General features: G+C 45.4%; 1 protein-coding gene across 1 annotated transcript in view; it reads left to right on the forward strand.

Annotated features, from left to right (window-relative positions):
- Positions 1-20,349, forward strand: part of MAEL (maelstrom spermatogenic transposon silencer) — a 50,277-nt gene that overhangs the window by 11,773 nt on the left and 18,155 nt on the right. Inside the window, exons 4-8 of the mRNA XM_077479742.1 lie at positions 419-494; positions 10,498-10,653; positions 11,935-11,976; positions 12,133-12,260; positions 15,491-15,545. Of these exons, the coding sequence (XP_077335868.1) occupies positions 419-494; positions 10,498-10,653; positions 11,935-11,976; positions 12,133-12,260; positions 15,491-15,545 (457 nt within the window). The remainder of the gene's footprint in view (positions 1-418; positions 495-10,497; positions 10,654-11,934; positions 11,977-12,132; positions 12,261-15,490; positions 15,546-20,349) is intronic.

Consider the following 20,349-nt stretch of genomic DNA (forward strand, 5'->3'; position numbering starts at 1 on the left):
ACTCTAGGCTCCATTACATGGGGAAAAGTTATGAATTAGAGTTTACAACCACTTTAAGAGACCCCTGTGTGTTGTCCTGAAGACATCTGGAAAAGGCGAGTATAAAAAGAAAAGCATAACATACTGCAGAGCCCAGAGTTAGGACTTACATCATTTTGCAGGTAACAGTTTTAACGAGTTAAATCTCATGCTGAATTATTTTAAAGTTGTGCAAAGTAGAACAAGTTCTGCTGAGTTTGGTTATTATTGGATGAAGGAAGTCAAAGCATGAAACGTATTACAACAATCTGTCATCGGTACACTAAGTCACAAAAGGGATGTTTGCCTCATCCTCCCCCATCATCATGTGGTTCTATGGTGGACTTACAATTTTTAGTCCTTGATCACACGATTTTGTCTTTTTTTTTTTTTTTTAAAGGCGCAACATAAAGAAGAGGTCTCTAGACATCAAGATCAAATTCGATATCATGAGAGACTGTATAGAAAATCGGAAGGTATGTAATCGGCTGTCGTGAAAATGGGCAAGTACAGTGTCATCTGTTGGCATATACAGCATTAAATATGTTTTTGCAGTGCAGCCAGAAAGTATTCACAGCATTTCCCCTTTTCCACATTTTGTTGCAGCCTTATTCCAAAATGGGTTCAATTCATTATTTTCCTCAACATTCTATAAACCATACCCCATGACAACGTGAAAAAAGTTTGTTTGAAATCTGCAATTTTTTTTTTTTAAATCAAGCAAAATCCATGTACATAAGTATTCAGACTTTGCTATGACACTCAAAATTGAGTTCGGGTGCATTCTGTTTCCACTAATCATCCTTGAGATGTTTCTACAACTTGATTGGAGTCCACCTGTGGTAAATTCAGTTGAATGGATAGGCAAGAGACCTATAAGAAGACCTGGGACAAATGGCTGATCTTCCTCTATTCTGCAGAGGGTCAGCAACTTCTAGGGACACAGAACTCCTCACCAACTGTACCAAACCCATAGCCTGGAGCCTCCGTCATGCTTTCTCCCCCCCCCCCCTCCCCTTCCCTACTTTTACATTATCGTTAATGGGGAAAAAGAGGAGGAACTAGGGGCCATCGATAAGGGAATGCAAGAGGGAGGACGTAGCTCCACATAATACCAGATACCTGTTTTTCTTGCGCATGTGAATATGTATAGTGAAGTCTGATATATCGGTAATTGCCATAAATGTTATATTTTGATTGTATAACCGTGACATTGGACCCTCCCTTGTTTGTCTTGTGGGAACCTCCCCCCCTTCCTCCTTGGTATTGAATAAAGTTTATATTTGAAAAAAAATAAAATTCAGTTGATTGGACATAATTTTGAAAGGCACACACCTGTCTATATAAGGTCCCACAGTTAACTATGCATGTCATAGCATAAACATGAAGTCCAAGGAATTGTCTGTAGACCTCAGACAGGATTATATGGAGTCACAGATCTGGGGAAGGGTACAGAAAATATTTCTGCAGCTTTTGGAGGTCCCAATGAGCACAGTGGCCTTCCATCACCTGTAAATGGAAGAAATTTGGAACCACCAGGACTCTTCCTAGAGCAGGCCACCCAGCCAAACTGAGTGATTGGGGGAGTAGGGGCTTAGTCGGGGAGGTCACCAAGAGCCCAATGGTCACTCTAACAGCGTTTTTCTGTGGAGCGAGGAACACCTTCCAGTAGAACAACTATCTCTGCAGCACTCCACCTATCAGGCCTTTATGGTAGAGTGGGCCAGACGAAAGCCACTCCTCAGTAAAAGGCACATGACGGGCCGCCTGGAGTTTGCCAAAAGGTACCTGAAGGACTCTCAGACTGTGAGAAACAACATTCTCTGGTCTGATGAAGCAAAGATTGAACTCTTTGGCCTGAATGGCAAGTCATGTCTGGGGGAAACCAGGCACTGCTCATAACCTGGCCAATACCATCCCTACAGTGAAGCATAATTTCTGGTCTTTTTATTTGTTGCGCAAAAAATAAGAACCGCAGAGGTGATCAAATACCACAAAAAGAAAGCTCTATTTGTGGGAACAAAATGATAACAAAAATTGTTTGGGTACAGTGTAGCATGACTGCGCAATTGTCATTCAAAATGCAACAGTGCTGAAAATTGGCTTGGACAGGAAGGTGTATAAGTGCCTGCTATTGAAGTGGTTAAAGAAAAGAATCAATCCATTTTGGAATAAGGCTGTAACGTAACAAAATGTGGAAAAAGTGAAGAGCTGTAAATACCTTCCGGATGTACTGTATTTGCATCAGAAACCTTCCAGAGACCATTTAAAGTGGTTGTAAACCCTTACAAACCACTTTGACCTACAGGTAAGCCTAGATTAAGGCTTACCTGTAGGTCCAAGAAATATCTCCTAAACCGTGTTTACCTGAAGACAGCCACCGCATGCGCCGTAGACAGAGGCATGCAGGCGCACTGGGTAAGCCGCAGATCGCGGCGATATGCTGCAAGTGCCGGCTCCCATGCGCGGGAGTGACGTCATCGCTGCTTTGGCGAATCACAGCGCCGGAGCAGCGAGACCCAGCAAGTAGATGGACGCTCGGAACTACAGGGGACAGCGGTGACTTCGCTGGCTCCTGTGTCAGGTAAGTGACACATAATGGACTACTATGCGATGCATAGTAGTCCGTTATGCTTTACCTTTGCAGGGAATCAAAGAGGAAGTAAACCCATTAGGGTTTACTTCTTCTTTAATAGAATGGAGAAAATGTATATTCATTTACAATTGAGTATAAGTCCTTTTTTGTAGCATGAACAATTGAGCTAAATTAGAGGATATCCTTTATTTTGTTTGTTTTGCGCTATGTCCTATTGTAGTGCTGTATATTTTGTATGGCAATATCGGTTATTAGAAGGATACCTATCCTGAGGAAACGAGAAATCACAAACGCGTCCTCTCAATCCAATGCTGTGCCCATCTGCAGTAGCGTTTTGTCTGTTCCTGCTGTCGCAGAACAGACTGAGTACAGCGGGGGGGGACATTGGCTCCTGCGGCTGTCTGTCAAATCCTTTGAGGAGGGAGCGAGGTGCGTGGCCGAGCCGCACTGCGTATGTCTATGGATGCATATGTACCCCTATAGTAAGTGGCTTGCTATGGAAGCACATGCAGGAGGGAAGGACCAGACTGCAGTGGTGGGGGATCCCAGAAGAGGGTAAGGGGCCAATGCAATGGTATTGCACAGAGCAGGTATCAACCTCCTTGAATAGTTTAGCAAAACAATGGGGTTTAGAACCACTATTCTACCATAGCTGTAGATGTAGTTTTAGCCTAGGTTCCATGAGATCTGGAAACTATTTCAAGTATTTTCTAAGCTTTGAAATCTTTGCAGGAAAACACTTTCTGCCCCCGATAAAGTCAAGAGACTAACATCTACTACCCAGAAATATGGGATCGGTGTTGGATTGGCTTACAGTGAATAATGGCCAGCATAGACCTTGCCCTCATCGTATAGAGCAGTGATGGTGAACCTTGGCACCCCAGATGTTTTAGAACATACATTTCCCATGATGCTCAACTACACTGCGAAGTGCATGAGCATCATGGGAAAAGGAAGCTGCGAAACATCTGGGGTGCCAAGGTTTGCCATTACTGGTATAGAGCATTCAAAATTAATATATAGTGCCTAACGCATGCCTCGGCGCATGCTTTGCAGAGCACTTTGCTGAGATTTGAGTGGGTCCTGATCCTACTTACTGACCTATAAGGCCGCGTACACACACGGGGACTGTTCGCCCTACTTTGTCCGCTGAACAGTGTTTCGGCAAACAGTCCGCTCGTGTGTGGGCTTTCAGCGGACAGTTTCAGCGAACAGTCCGCTGAACAAGGTTTTTCGGAAAATTGAGCTAAATTAGAGGATATCCTTTATTTTGTTTGTTTTGCGCTATGTCCTATTGTAGTGCTGTATATTTTGTATGGCAATATCGGTTATTAGAAGGATACCTATCCTGAGGTAACAAGAAATCACAAACGCGTCCTCTCAATCCAATGCTGTGCCCATCTGCAGTAGCGTTTTGTCTGTTCCTGCTGTCGCAGAACAGACTGAGTACAGCGGGGGGGGACATTGGCTCCTGCGGCTGTCTGTCAAATCCTTTGAGGAGGGAGCGAGGTGCGTGGCCGAGCCGCACTGCGTATGTCTATGGATGCATATGTACCCCTATAGTAAGTGGCTTGCTATGGAAGCACATGCAGGAGGGAAGGACCAGACTGCAGTGGTGGGGGATCCCAGAAGAGGGTAAGGGGCCAATGCAATGGTATTGCACAGAGCAGGTATCAACCTCCTTGAATAGTTTAGCAAAACAATGGGGTTTAGAACCACTATTCTACCATAGCTGTAGATGTAGTTTTAGCCTAGGTTCCATGAGATCTGGAAACTATTTCAAGTATTTTCTAAGCTTTGAAATCTTTGCAGGAAAACACTTTCTGCCCCCGATAAAGTCAAGAGACTAACATCTACTACCCAGAAATATGGGATCGGTGTTGGATTGGCTTACAGTGAATAATGGCCAGCATAGACCTTGCCCTCATCGTATAGAGCAGTGATGGTGAACCTTGGCACCCCAGATGTTTTAGAACATACATTTCCCATGATGCTCAACTACACTGCGAAGTGCATGAGCATCATGGGAAAAGGAAGCTGCGAAACATCTGGGGTGCCAAGGTTTGCCATTACTGGTATAGAGCATTCAAAATTAATATATAGTGCCTAACGCATGCCTCGGCGCATGCTTTGCAGAGCACTTTGCTGAGATTTGAGTGGGTCCTGATCCTACTTACTGACCTGTAAGGCCGCGTACACACACGGGGACTGTTCGCCCTACTTTGTCCGCTGAACAGTGTTTCGGCAAACAGTCCGCTCGTGTGTGGGCTTTCAGCGGACAGTTTCAGCGAACAGTCCGCTGAACAAGGTTTTTCGGAAATTCCGAAAAACTGTCCGCTGAAACTTTGTTTCAGCGAACAGTCCCCTCGTGTGTAGGCTTGTTCGTCAAACTAAGTTCCGCGCATGCTCAGAAAGGATTTACACGCCGAAAGTTATAATGCAGTGTATAGGACGTCGTATTTTTCGTCCCGTCGTACGTGCCGTTCACGTCATCGCGCACGGTTTCAGCAAACTGTTCGTTCGTCGTGTGTGGCCATGTCCGTCCATGCTAATTTTGAGCGGACTGTTTGCCGAAACTGTTTGACGGACAAAGTTGGGCGAACAGTCCCCGCGTGTGTACGCGGCCTAAGACAAGCTTTCTGGCAGCGTATGTACAAGATAAGCTGCTAGTGTAGGAGGATGTGATACAGTGCTGTGAAAAAGTATTTGCCCTCTTCCTGATTTCATAAATCAAAAAAATAAAATAAAAACTAACCAGCGTAAATACAAAATGCAGTTTTTAAATGCATGCAATTATTCTTTCTTCAGCCACTGTCTGGATAGAGTGATAGCAGCAGGAGCAGCCACTCCCGCTGCTGTCAATCAAATCCAGTGACGGCAGGGCCGAGTCCTGCTGTCTGTCACTGGAAGCAGCAGCAGGACCTAGGGGCGCCTGCATGGGTGCCCCCAGGTAAAGCTTCTCTCCGTGGGGGCACCCAATGAAAAGGAGCCAGGAGTGCCGCCGGGGACCCCAGAAAAGGAGGATCGGACGCTCTGTGCAAAACTCTTGCACAGAGCAGGGAAAAAAAAAACTTTTTTAGCCTAGATTCACGCTGACTGCGGGAATGAAATCGTGCACGTTCAGCTGAACTCGCACAATTTCGTTCCCATACGTCAGTCCTGACTTCGGGGGTGATCTCGGAGACATCTGTGTGGGTTTCTGCACATATGTCAATGGAAATTGCACCCCCAAATCACCAAAAGTAGTACAGAAACTTATTTTGGGAATCGACATGTCAAATCGCATCAATGTGAACCAGGGCTCACAATCGCTTTTTAGGGAAATGAGCTGTCCCAACCTGCCTGGCCCTATGTGAAAAAGTAATTGCCTGTGATTAACCACGGTTTTTGTAAAGCAGAGTTAAATTTCACTTGCAACACCCAGGCCTTATTACTGCCAGACCTGTTATCAAAAAAATCACATAAATAGAAGCTGTCTGACAAAGAAGCATGCTAAAAGATCTCAAAAAGCAACACCTCATGCCGCGATCAAAAGAAATTCAAGAAATAAATGAAAAGCATACATTGACATGTATCAGTCTGGAAATTTTATATATCTCTCTCTCTCAAAACCCCTTCAGCCCCAGAAGATTTTATGCCCTTCCTGACCAGAGCAGTTTTTACAATTTTGGCACTGCTTCGCAATTGTGCGGTCGTGCAATGCTGCACCCAAACAAATATTTGCCTCCTTTTTTTTCTCACAAATAGAGCTTTCTTTTGGTGGTATTTGATCACCTCTGTGGTTTTTATTTTTTGTGCTATAAACAAAAAAAGAGTGACCATTTTGAAAAAAAAAAAAAAAACTATTTTTATTTTTTGCTATAATTAATATCCCGCAAATGTTTTTAACCACTTAAGCACCAGACCAATTTTCAGCCTAAGGACCAGAGGTCTTTTTACAATTTCGCACTGCACTGTTTTAACTGGTAATTGCGCGGTCATGCAATGTTGTACCCAAACCAAATTTGCGTCCTTTTCTTCCCACAAATAGAGCTTTCTTTTGATGGTATTTGATTGCCTCTGCGATTTTTTTTTTTTGTTTTTTTTTGATTTTTTTTACGATATAAAAGGAAAGACTGAAAATTTTGAAATAACAAAAAGTAGAAAATATCTTTATTAGATTTTTCTTAAAAAAAAAAACTCCAATTTTAGTCATACATTTAGGCCAAAATGTATTCAGCCACATGTCTTTAGTAAAAAAAAAAGGCAATAAGCGTATATTTATTGGTTTGCGCAAAAGTTATAGCGTCTACAAACTAGAGTACATTTTCTGGCATTTACACAGCTTTTAATTTATGACTGCCTATCTCATTTCTTGAGGTGCTAAAATGGCAGGGCAGTACAACCCCCCCCCCCCCCAAATGACCCCATTTTGGAAAGTGTTTTATACACCCCAAGGAAATTGCTAAGGGGCATGTTGAACCCATTGAATATTTTTTTTTTTGTTTTGTCCCAAGTGATTGAATAATGACGAAAAAAAAAGTTGTCACTAAATGATATATTGCTCACACATGCCATTGTTATATGTGGAATTGCACCCCAAAATATATTCTGCTGCTTCTCCTGAGTACGGGGATACCACATACGGGGGACTTTTTGGGAGTCTAGCCGTGTACGGCACCCCGAAAACCAATCGCTGCCTTCAGGATTTCTAAGGGTGCAAATTTTTGATTTCACTCCTCACTACCTATCACTGTTTCGAAGGCCAAAATAGCACAAAACCCCCCAAAATTACCCCATTTTGGAAAGTAGACACCCCAAGCTATTTACTGAGAGGCATGTTGAGTCCATGGAATATTTTATATTTTGCCACATGTTGCGGGAATATTACAAACTACGGGCATAAGTGAAATTACACCCCAAAATAAATTCTGCTGCTTCTCCTGAGTACGGGGATACCACATGTGGGGGACTTTTTGGGAGCCTAGCCGTGTATGGGGCCCCCGAAAACCAAGCACTGCCTTCAGGATTTAAATATAAAACGCTACCAAAACAAACTGTTAGAGATCAGGCCTGACTCTGCGAACGCCGCAGTTGTGTTTTGTAAGTGACAGTGATCGATCGATACTGCACTTGGGTGGGCTGGGCGGAGGGGCAAAACACAGGTGCTAGCAGGTATCTGGGCTGATCCCGCTAACAATGCGTTTTTTTGGAACCCTAAACTCCTGGGGACACTAGTATAGATCTGATCAGATATTGATCTGTTCAGATACTATACCACTACGGGAGGTGTATGCTTTGCGCGTGGGTGTTAGCGGTACTGGCACTAACCTAGCGCTGCCTGGGGCGACGCAGACCCTATCTGACCCTAAAACCTAATTGATATCACCCGCCGGGTGATCAGGGGGTTAAACCTTTATTGGGTAATAAATGGGTGCCCTGATGCTATAAAAAGCAAACTAACCAGAGTCACCCGTAACACTTATACGGTGATCACTGGTGAAAGGGTTAACTAGTGGCAATCAGGGGGTTAAAACCTTTATTAGGTAGTATATGGGGGTCCCTGATGCTATATAAAAACCTGACGGGGAACCTAAATAACTGGCTATCCAGCGTCACCAGTGACACTTATACGGTGATCGCTGGTGAAAGGGTTAACTCTAGGGGCAATCGGGGGGTTAAAATCTTTTAGGTAGTATATGGGGGTACCTAACACTATAAAAACCTGGCGGTGAATCTAAAAAATAACTAGCTACCTAGTGGCACCAGTGACACTAATGCAGCGAACAGAAAAACGATCGCTTAGTGACACTGGCAAAAGGGGGTGAAAGGGTTAACTCTAGGGGCAATCAGGGGGTTGAACCTTTATTAGGGGGGGTAGGGGGCTACCCTGGACCTAACACTAACTGCCCTGACACTTTTTACAGTTACAACTGACACTAAATGGAGTGATCAGTAAATAAATGATCACTGCAATCAGTGACACTGTGACTGGGAGTGACAGTGTGCCTATGTGTTGGTTTACGCAAAAGTTTTATAGCGTCTATAAACTATGGGAACGTTGTGTGGTGTTTTTTTGGGGGGGGGGGGGGGGGGTTGTGGTACTGCGACGGACAGATGGGACTTTTGATACATATTTGGGACCATTAACATTTTATAGAGCTATCAGTGCTATAAATATGCACTAATTACTGTATACATGTCACTGGCAGGGAAGAGGTTAACACTAGGGGGCGATCATGGGGTTAAATTTGTGTTCCCTCACTGTGTGGGGATGGGACTAGCTAGGAGAGATGACAGATTGCTGTCCCTACTTTGTAGGAACACACGATTTGTCTTCTCTCCTCTGGCAGCACAGGGATTTGTGTGTTTACACACACTAATCCCCGCACTGGCTCTCGTGCACACAATCACATGTGCCTCTGGCGGCGCTTGGGTGCCCTCTAGTGGCTTTCATGGACAAAACCGTAATCTATGCAGGATTTTGCCCAGGAGAGCCATTCTGCCTCAGTATATCTGCGTGAGCCGGTCAGTACCACTTAAGCCCCGGATCATTTTACAGCTAAAGGACGAGGCACGTTTTTGGCACTGCGTCTAACTGGCAATTGCACGGTCGTGCGACGTGGCTCCCAAACAAAATTTGCGTCCTTTTTTTCCCACAAATAGTTTTTCTTTTGGTGGTACTTTTTGCTATAATAAATATCCCCCAAAAATATATAAAAATAATTTTTTTTCCCTCAGTTTCCGCGTATTCTTCTACATATATTTTGTGGAAAAAAAAAATCACAATTAGCATATATTGATTGGTTTGTGCTAAAGTTATAGCGTCTACAAAATAGGGGATAGTTTTATGGCATTTTTATTAATAATTTTTTTTTTTTTTACTAGTAATGGCGGCGATCAGCGATTTCTATTGTGACTGCGACATTACGGCGGACACAATTTTGACACATTTTTGGGACCATTGGCATTAAATACAGTGATCGGTGTGATTAAAAATGCATTGATTACTGTAAAAATGTCACTGGCAGTGAAGGAGTTAAGTGTGACCTAATGTGTGTTCCTTACTGTAGGGGGGCGTGGCTTGGCGTGTGACATCAATGATCGCCGTTCCCTATGACGGGGAACAGACGATCAGTGACGGGCAACTAGGAAGCACGGGGAGAGGTTTGTTTACTCCCCGTTCTTCAGCTCTGTGACCCGATCGCGGGACACCGGTGGCGATCGGGCCAGCGGGTCCTGTGGGCACAGTCAAGGAGCTCAGGACCAGGTTGTGAGCGCGACCCACGGCTGGGCTCTTAAAGGGTAACGTGCCTGTACCTGCTTGTGCCCAGCCGTGCCATTCTGCCGACTTGTATCGGCGTGAGGCGGTCCCTAAGTGGTTAAGGGGACAAATTCTTCTGGGGTTGAAGTGGTTTAACAGACCATTCATGCTGGAAAATGTAAAACAATTTTTCAGAGTGGGCCAAAATTCCTCCACGGTGATGGGAAAGACTCATTGCCAGTTATTGCAAATGATTGATTGCAGTTGTTGCCGCCAAGGGTAGCACAACCAGTTATTAGTTTTAGGGAAAATTACATTTTCACACAGGGCCAGGCAGGTTTGTACTCCGCCCCCCCGTCCCCACCTTTAATGAAGTTTAATTAAAAACTGCATTCTGTATTCACGCAGGTTATCTTTGTGTAATAAAATTAGTTTTATCTAAATCGTTTAAGTGTGTGACATATATGCAAAAAAACGAACGATGGAAGGGGGCAAATGCTTTTTCACAGCAGTGTATATTGTACCTTCCCTCTGCATTCTCTTGTACAGATTGTCATGTCTTTGCAACTCTGACAGTACCAGGAAGCAGTATGCAATACTAATCCATGCTTTTTAATAACCATGTCAACTTGATTTCCAGGTTTGGAGAAAAAAGTGATTTACGTCATAAATATTTTCAGCCATGGAGACATGCCCGCTGCATGTGAACAGAGGTTTGTTCCCTGTGAGATTGGCTGCGTGCGTTACTCACTGCAAGAAGGAATTATGGATTCTTTCCATGATTTCATAGACCCAGGTAAACTGCACTCTTTTATTATTATTATTATTATTATTTATTTTGTGTGTGTGTGTGTGTGTGTGTGTGTAAATGCCCAACCTTGGCTGACCATAAAAAAATAAAAAGCTTTATTTTTTATATTTTTTTTTGTGAACTTATCCTTTTTTAACCAGTGTATTTACTGATTAACCCACTTCTAGTTCATTGAGCAGCAGGGCTCATGTGCTGACAAGAAGCTTGCTAATAGGAGGTGGAGAGCAGAGAGGTGAGCTCACCCATACTTCTGCTGCTTCTACTTTCACTGTCCAGTCTTGTTGACAAGCAAGATCTGCAAGTGTTAACTGCAGCAGAGAAAAATCAGGTATCCTGCCCTGCCAGCCAGGACTGTGCTGTGTAAGACCCCATACATGCTATGCAACTTTTTTTTTTTTTTTGCTGATTTCCTTTAGATTTACCAAAACCATGTAGTACAAGGGCCTGATTGCATAAAAATTTTAACTTTTAAGGTTTGACCTCATATATTGTATATTTTTGGTAAATCTAAAGGGACAAAAAAAAATCTACAGAAAATGATAGTGTGTACTTGGCTTTAATCATCGGTGGAAGTGTAGATTGGCTTACAGGCAAATTGCTTGACTTTTTATCATTTTTGGCTGTTTGTCTGCAGTTCAGCTTTACCTGGCTGAGAATGAATGAATAATAATTATAATATATATATATAAATTATTTTATTTATTTATATATTTTAGAAGAAGGGGGGAGAAGGTCTTGGCTTTTAGCTCTACTTTAAAGTGGTTGTAAACCCTTTACAACCACTTTATACTACAGGTAAGCCTATAGTAAAAGCACGGTTTAGGGGAGATCCCCTGTATTTGCATATGCTGACGTCATCGGCACATGCACATTTCAGTTAGACTGTGCCATTACCGGTGGCTCCGGCCAATCAAATCGCCGCGATACCCGGAAGTAACCCCGGGAGCAACGTCGGCCGCTGGAGTGGTGAACAAGGACCGCTGTGAGGGCTTCGATCTCAGGCAAGTAAATAATAATGAGCCAGTATGCTATGCATACTAGCTCATTATGCCTTTGTCTTGCAGGGTTTTTTTTTTTTTTTTAGGGTTTACAGCCACTTTAATATAAAAATGTATATCTCCCTTTGTGTCTGACTCCTAGCTAAAATGCTCATATATCGCGTGTTTGTGTGTAATATAAATTTTATATATATATATATATATATATATATATATCTCTAATATAATATGCATTAACAGGATTAAATGTCTCTTTTCTTTTCTCCAGGAGAGCTGCCTTTTGGTTTCCGTTACCACTGTCAGGCTGGAAGTAAGACGCTTTTTTGTGTGCGTGTGTGGTTTTGTGTGTGTGTGTGTGTGTGTGTGTGTGGTTTTTTTATTTATTTTTTTTCCTTTTTGGTTTTCTGTATACCGACAGATACTACTGCTGAGCTTGTTTAGCTGATTGTGGTCTCTTGCTCCTCAGGTGCTGCTACGCATCAGATTCCGGTGTCTGGATTTGAGCTTGCAAACCGCAACTATCACAAACTGTACCGTTCGCTCTGTGACTTTATTTGTCCAATGCCTTCTCTACAAGTACAAATTTATTGCAGGGTACGTTTGTGTTCATTTGTTCTTTCATTTGTGAACCATCTATATATTTCGTCTCCTCTTTCAGGTTCCCAAGCAGTGAGATTCCTCCTCCACCCCCCCAAATTCCAACATAACCATGACAGGCCGAAGACAGTTTGTTTTTGACACATTACAGTTGTGGAAAAACCCAAGTGAATATTTTATGTATTCTAATTGAGAACACGCTGGATGGTGCATGATGCCGAAGTTCTGCATATCCTCTACCTATGAGAGGTTCCTCCTAAGGGCCAGTTTAAATCATAAAAACGAAGTCCAGATGCTTTTCTGCATGCACATTTTTGATGCAATCCAGTGCATTTTACCCTCTTTTTAATGACCTTTAAATGAGGACTGGTTCCAGTGTGTTTTTGATGCGTTTTACAACGTTCCAGTGCAGGAAAAATGCAGCATGTTCTACTTCTCCTTCTCCTTCTTTCTCTCCTTTTTTTTTTTTTTCCCTGTAACTGCAAGCACTGGGGTGAACTATGCCATTGAAAATCATATAACCTACTTTGTTGATGCAGAAAATAAATGCACTGCACTGCATGTGTGAACTGGCCCTAAAGCCAAACCCTTAGTGAATTTGGGTTAATACTGTAGTGATGGGTAATTTAAAAAATTTTAATGCATGATTTACATGATGAGAGATTTTTTTTTTTTTTTTCTTGTGTTCCCTTACAAACCCTGAATGAGTGAGCTACTCTGGCCACTGGGAATTCTCCCTACAGGTTATCTGACAGCTGCAGGAGAGACCTTAGCGTGGGGGTGGGGGTGAGTTTGTGCACTTGAATAACATATCCCTGGGTACATTTTATGTAGACTTGCAAATGCAACGGCACTTTTGAGGGAAACCATAATGCTGAGACATCCCGCAGTTGAAATGGACACCCCTGTTCCATAGAGTTATGCCAATAAGGTAGTATTTTTTTGGGGGGCTTTTTTTCAACCTTGAAGTGGAGAAAAAGATCACAAAAAGTTAGTGAAGTAATACCAGCCCCAAGCAAAAATTCTAGGGCCATTATTCACTTTAAGGGGTAACTCGACTTTGTTGTCACCCCTCCTTGGGTTTTACCTATTTTGTTACATTACAGTCTTTAGTTCAATGTTTTTTTTAATCTGAATTATATATGATGGATCAGAACACAATAGTCTTAGTTGGTAAAGTAAAATTAGAAAAATATATACATAAAACAATGTTTCAGAACTAAAAAAAAAATGCTAATTGGCATGTGTGTGTGTGTATATAATCACCCCCTTTGTTATGAAAACCAAAAAAAGCTCTGGTGCAACCAGTTACCTTCAGAAGTCACATAATTAGTGAAATGATGTCCACCTGTGTGCAATCTAAGTGTCACATGGTCTGTCATTACATATACACACCTTTTTGAAAGGCCCCAGAGGCTGCAACACCTAAGCAAGAGGCACCACTAACCAAACGCTGCCATGAAGGCCAAGGAACTCTCCAAACAAGTAAGGAACAATGTTGTTGAGAAGTACAAGTCAGGATTAGGTTATAAAAAAAAATATCCAAATCTTTGGTGATCCCTAGGAGCGGCATCAAATCTATCATAACCAAATGGAAAGAACATGGCACAACAGCAAACCTGCCAAGAGACGGCCGAGCACCAAAACTCATGGACCGGGCAAGGAGGAAATTAATCAGAGGCAGCAAAGAGACCTAAGGTAACCCTGGAGGAGCTGCGGAGTTCCACAGCAGAGACTGGAGTATCTACATAGGACAACAATAAGCCGTACGCTCCATAGAGTTGGGCTTTATGGCAGAGTAGCCAGAAGAAAAACATTACTTTCAGCAAAAATCAAAACTGCACATTTTGAATGTTGTTAAAAATGACCTTTCCCTTTACAATCTGCAGCTCATTACTGAAGTATTGGGGCCCCTTTCACACGGGGCGGATCTGTTTTTTTATCCCAGCTGAGTAAGCGGATGACAGGTCCGTGCCCGCTCACTGTGCAGACGCATCTGTCGGAGCCCCGCTCTCCTCTATGGGAAGATTGGATGAAAACTGACAATCTGTCAGTTTTCATCCGATCCAACCTGCTGGGCGGATAGCGAACGTATCGCCATACGTCTTTCCAGCTTACCGTATATACTCGAGTATAGGCCGACCCGAATATAAGCCGAGGCCCCCAATTTACCCCCAAAAAAACTGGCAAACTTATTGACTCGTGTATAAGCCGAGGGTGAGACATGCCTGTCCATCCCTGTGTGTGTGTCCGTCCATCCCTGTGTGTCCGTCCATCCCTGTGTGTCCGTCCATCCCTGTGTGTCCGTCCATCCATCCCTGTGTGTGTGTGTCTCCATCCATCCATCCATCCATCCCTGTGTGTGTGTGTCTCCATCCATCCATCCATCCATCCATCCCTGTGTGTGTGTGTCTCCATCCATCCATCCATCCATCCCTGTGTGTGTGTGTCTCCATCCATCCATCCATCCATCCCTGTGTGTGTCTCCATCCATGTGTGTGTGTGTGTGTGTGTGTGTGTGTGTGTGTGTGTGTGTGTGTGTGTGTGTCCAGCCTACCTTTGTCCCGAGCCTCCGTCCCGTGCCTTGCCTCCTTGCCTCCGTCCCGTGCCTTGCCTCCTTGCATCCGTCCCGTGTCGTGCCTTGCCTTGCCTTGCCCCCGTCCCGTCCCGTCCCGTGCCGTGCCGTCCCGTGCCCTCTTCGTCGGCGGCCATTGTAAAGTTCAAAAGCCGCGCCTCCTCCTTCGCCTGTGATAGGCGGAACACTGAATTTCCCAGCAGCCTGTGTTCCGCCTATCACAGACGTCGTATCATCCTCGTCCGTAGTACGAGGATGATACGATGTCCGTGATAGGCGGAACACAGGCTGCTGGGAAATTCAGTGTTCCGCCTATCACAGGCGAAGGCGGAGCCGGAGGCGCGGCTTTTGAATAGAATGGCCGCTGTCTGTCTGCTCGACACGCTGATCGAGCGGGCAGACAGCGATGACTCGAGTATAAGCCGAGGGGGGCACTTTCAGCCTCAAAAAAGAGGCTGAAAATCTCGGCTTATACTCGAGTATATACGGTATCCTATCAGATGGCAGGCAGGTGTCAGCGGACACACATCTACTGACTTCTGTCTCCCCATAGAAGACAATGGGTGGCCCGATCGAATCAGCCTGAAATGGACAGGCGGGTCCGATTGTGTGAAAGGGGCCTTGCACTTATACATACTTTTGTGTTTTTCAGAATAATGACATGTACAGAGTGAAATGGTGTCTTCAGTGGCTTGCTTATAAAGCTGGTAAGTATGTTATCTGTTATTTTTTAAAGGGGTTTTCTTTCTTTTCATTGACCGGTGGGGTGTGGTGGGGTTTTTTTTGTTTGTTTTTTTAATGTTTTTATTTCATTTTCTTCAATCATTACCCATCTCCACACTGCTGCTAGAGCTACATCTCTTTGATTTCAACATTCAGACAGTTATCCTTAGGCTGGCTTTCAGAGATAAGGCAACCAGCCCCTGCAGAGCTAAACATGTGGGATAGTCTGGAGCATGCTTCCATACTTGATATAAAATTACGTTGCGCTGTACCTTTTTAACCACTTTAATATCGGGCATTTTCACCCCTGCCCAGGGCATTTTTCAGCTTTCAGAGCTGTCAGTTTGAAGGACAATTGCACAGTCATGCAACACTGTACCCAAATTAATTTTTAATAATTTTCTTCACACAAATGGAGCTTTTGGTGGTAGTTAATCACTGCTGGTTTTCTATTATTATTATTATTATATTTTTATTTTTTGATTCGGAGGTCTCTTCCCTCTCAGGACTCTGAGCAGGCTGAAGCTCCTGATCCCAGTTCCTCTAACGAGGGCTTAGATGACAGTCAGGGGGAGGAAGATGAGGTCTCCAGACCTGGCAGATTTATCTTTTCCACTGACGATATGGAGGGACTCCTTAGGGCAGTATATGCATCTGAAGATATTCAGGAGCCTATTGCACAGGTGTCTGTCTGGACAGACTGTAGAGGCTTAGTTAAGCCCCAGTCCAAATTTCTTCTGATTCATCAGGCCCTTAAGGATATCGTTTTAAGGGAATGGAAGGAACCGGAGGGGAAGCTGTTAAAGTTTAAAACTTGGAAGTGAAGGTGCCTCCTCAAGGATGAGGAAGAGGAAAGATTCTTTAAAACTCCTAGGTCAGATGCTTCCTTGGCCCAGGTCTCTAAACACTCAGACCTATCCTTTGCGGATGCGGGTAACATTAGGGTTCAGATGGACCGTCGGGACGAAACCCTCCTGTGCAGAGCCTGGGAAGCCAATGCAGCGGCTGTGAGTCCTGCCTTGGCTTCAACCTGTGTGACTAGGACTGCCGATATGTGCGTCTCCAAATTGAGGGACCATGTAGCGAGAACCTCTAAATCTAAGCAGGTCATTGGTAGTGCGGTAGCTTACCTTTCAGACGCAGCAGTTGAAACCGTATGGAAAACTGCAAAGTCGGGGGCCCTGCTGAATTCTGCGAGGAGAGCCTTGTGTGTGTAACCCTGGGAGGGAGAGAACACATCAAAGACATGGCTGTGCGGACTCCCCTTTGAAGATTCCCTGCTTTTTGGCACCGGGTTGGAGCAGGCCCTGTCTAGGTCAACCGAGAAGGGCAAAAAGTTTCCCATTAAAACCAGAAAGGATAAGGGAAGGTTTTTTTCGAGGCCCCCAGGCTAAAAACCGAGAGAAAAAGGAAAGCGGTCCTGCCAGGCGTTGGGGCTGGTAAGGGCAACAAAAGGGGCGTCTCCTCTTCCCCAACCAAAGATCTACCGATAAGGACTCCAAGTGAAGGGTTGGGGGAAAGGCTTTCCCACTTTCTTTCCTGGTGGGAAGGTGTTACTCAGGGCCCCCACATCCTACAGATAAGAGAGGGTTACAGGTTGGAGCTTCTCGTCTCACCTTCCCCGAGTTTCCTCTTATCCCACCTTCCCAAAGATCGTCAAAAAAACGGTGGGTCTCTTACAAAGCGGCAGGCAGCTGGTGGATCAGAGGATTATAGTGGCAGTTCCAATGCAGCAACGCAGACAGGGATTTTATTCCCAAATTTTTGTAGTCCCAAAACCCTCATAAGTACCGCCTCATAATAAACTTAAGGCTAAATAGTTTTCTACGGTACAAGAAATTCCGAACGGAAAGTGTTTAGCCTCAGAAGGCACCTCCTGAAGGATGTGTTTATGGCCACTATAGACCTAAAGGACGCCTACCTTCATGTCCGCATTTTTTCAGAGGATCGGGCCCTTCTGAGATTTGCGATCCCCTCCGGTCAGGGAGTGCAGCATTGGCAGTTTTGTGCCCTTCCCAGTCTGGCATCCACTCCAAGGGTGTTAACAAAGATCCTTGCGGAGGTAGTGGCATACCTCCATCTCCAGGGGGTAGCACTAATCCCCTCATCCCCATCTCATCTTGGTTTACAACTAGAGTTGAGATCTTTCTTACTGACCTAGAGAAGGTAGTAAATACCCTGAAGTCCCTGGGCTGGTTAGTCAGTTGAGAAAAGTCATCCTGGATTCCCGCTCAGACCAAGGTCTATTTGGGATTCCTGGTAGATTCAGCAGCACAGAAGCTGATCTTGCCTGAGTAAAAAGTAGAGGGCCTCATGACAGCAGTTTTATCCCTTCTAGGAACAGAACATTTCTCTTATATTCACCGACCGACACCGCTCCTCTCTGTAACTAAATGGGTTGTATAGGCTGCCCTTAGGAGAAACTAGGGAAAATTGTTACACAATACACAGAACTTTAATCCCGCCCCAGGGGGGCATTCCCCATGCTATCAACCCTCCGCCTGCTCACAGCAGCTTCAGTTTTTTTATTTTGCCTAGCAAGGAGAATGACCTAGGAAACTCTGCTGGCCTCTCGGTCCATATTTTTGCTGCAGGTTTGCTGCTTTTTGCGCAAGATAAAGATCCTGAGATTTTCTATCAACTACCGACTAGGTGACAAGCTGGTTAATGATATCCTTGTAGTCTCCCCAGTCCGGCCATCGAGCGTGAGCAGGCCGCAGCTAAGGCTCAGCAGGCCACGACATGCCTCCGCTCCAGAGGTGGTCGGTGAGCTTCAATGCTCCGGGGTATACATATGACCGGGCTACTGATGTCTGGATCACAGTATACTGAGGCCAACAGCCACCCTGTAACTGCGCAGGAGTGGGTCTGTGATGGAATGTCTCCCAGCTCTTCAGGACTGGTAAGTACGGCTCTCCCTGCTTCGGTGGGGTGAGCAGCTGGGCATTCCCTGCGGGGTTGATTCGGGGGCCACCTCACCTCCCTATCTTCTCTCCCAAGTCCCTATCACCCCTCCTTCCCCCCTCTGAGGGGGGTGTCTGCATGCGCTGTGGGCGGTGTGTGTGTGTGGGTCGCTGTTTTTCACCTGTGGGGGTCTGTGCGGCTGGCTTTGGTCCAGGTCTGGGGGTCCCAAAACGTGTTTATGGAGGTTGCTCTGATAGCTAGCAGCACGTTTTTAATTTTTGCTGTGTCACTGCATGGCGCTGTTCCGGCGGCCATCTTGGATTTGGGAAAGCTATAAATTCCCCTGGTGAGCTTCAGCAGCCATTTTCTTTAGGATACCTATTGATTACATTGTCGGCCATTTTCTTAAAGCTTGAGCGCTTTTTTCACCGCTGGCCTCTTGTGGCAGCATTATATGTGTTTTCTCTTGCTGCTTCCTGTATCCACTGTGTGTGTGCAGGACGCTGGATGGCTCTTTGCTGAACACTGAAGCTGCTCTGCAGATCGTTGCACCGCTGTTGGGAGCTGCTGCTGCTGAGTTTTCTCCTCACTGCAACTGGGAACCTCCTAGGGACTATAGGCACTGCTGAGGCACAGAACGCCCCAGGGTGGTGAGTCTAGTGCTAATTAACACCCCCCCCCCCCCCACGCGGCGGCAGCAGGAGGATGGGACCTTCACTGTCCTAAGTCCCCTTGCAGGTGGCAGACAGGCTAGGGTCAGCATGGCTTCAGAAACTGGTGTTTCTTCCCCTGAAATCCAGGCTATAGCAACCGGGTCACCTGCAGTTAGCGCGATGCGCATGGACACCCTGATGGCGGTCCTTGACTCCTATGTTGCTAAGAAAGAGGTGGCACGTGGCAGGAAAGGTGCACGTAAGAAGCCCTTGCCCCCCCCCCCCCTCCTCTGGGGAGAGCTCTGATGCAGACTCGGGCCCTGCTGTGGCTGGAGACCCCTGCTCTGACCTATCAGACGTGGCTGACCAGGACCGTTCGGACAGTGAGGAAGCTTGTTGGAGCACTTATCACAGCAGTGCGTGATAACCTGAAGATTCAGGAGCCAGCGGATTCCTCTGCTGATGTACCGGTCCCTTTTGGGTCCCGCAAGCCAGCACGTTCACCTAAGGTGTTCCCGTATTTGACTTATTTTGACAAATTCATCTACAGGGAATGGGGTCGCCCGCAACGGACCTTTTCGGTCCCCAAAAATTTGGCGGTGCGTTACTCCTTTGAGGAAAGCCTTCTCAAAAAGTGGTCAGCTCCTCCGGTCGTGGACCCCCAGTATCTAGGTTAAATAAAGTAACCACGACCCGGTTGAGGGGACTCCTGCATTCAAGGATCCCACGGACAGGAAGGCCGAAGTAGTGTCTTGTTCCTTGTGTACGGTTGTGGGGTCAGCCGTGCGACCTGTACTGGCATCCGCACTGGTGTCGCAGGCACTGACTGAGTGGGCAAAACGTTTGCACCCCGAATTAGGAGAGCAGAATGCCTCCCCTGTCTGCGTGGAACTAGCAGACCAACTAGTGCATGGCCTTAAGTACGTTTGTGACTTGACCCTGGATACTCTCCCCCTGCTATCCAGGGCCTCAGTGTCAGCCGTGGTGCTGAGGCGCCTGATTTGGCTGAAATGCTGGTCTGCTGACCAGGCATCCAAGTAAGCCCTGACGGATCTTCCCTTCCTTGGCAAACGGCTCTTTGAAGCCTCGTTGGATGACATTATTAAAAATGCCACGGGTGGTAAGAGTACACTACTCCCACAGGCCAGGAAGGCTAAGGAGCTACGCCGCAGGCAAAGGCCCTCCTTTTTTTCGCTCACAAGCGGCTTTTTGGTCCGCCCGGTGCTTCGGC

This window comes from Lithobates pipiens, unplaced genomic scaffold (genome assembly GCF_037356315.1).
Source record: "Lithobates pipiens isolate NorthernLeopardFrog02 unplaced genomic scaffold, aLitPip1_a1.2 Scaffold_16, whole genome shotgun sequence".
NCBI classification, from domain to species: domain Eukaryota; kingdom Metazoa; phylum Chordata; class Amphibia; order Anura; family Ranidae; genus Lithobates; species Lithobates pipiens.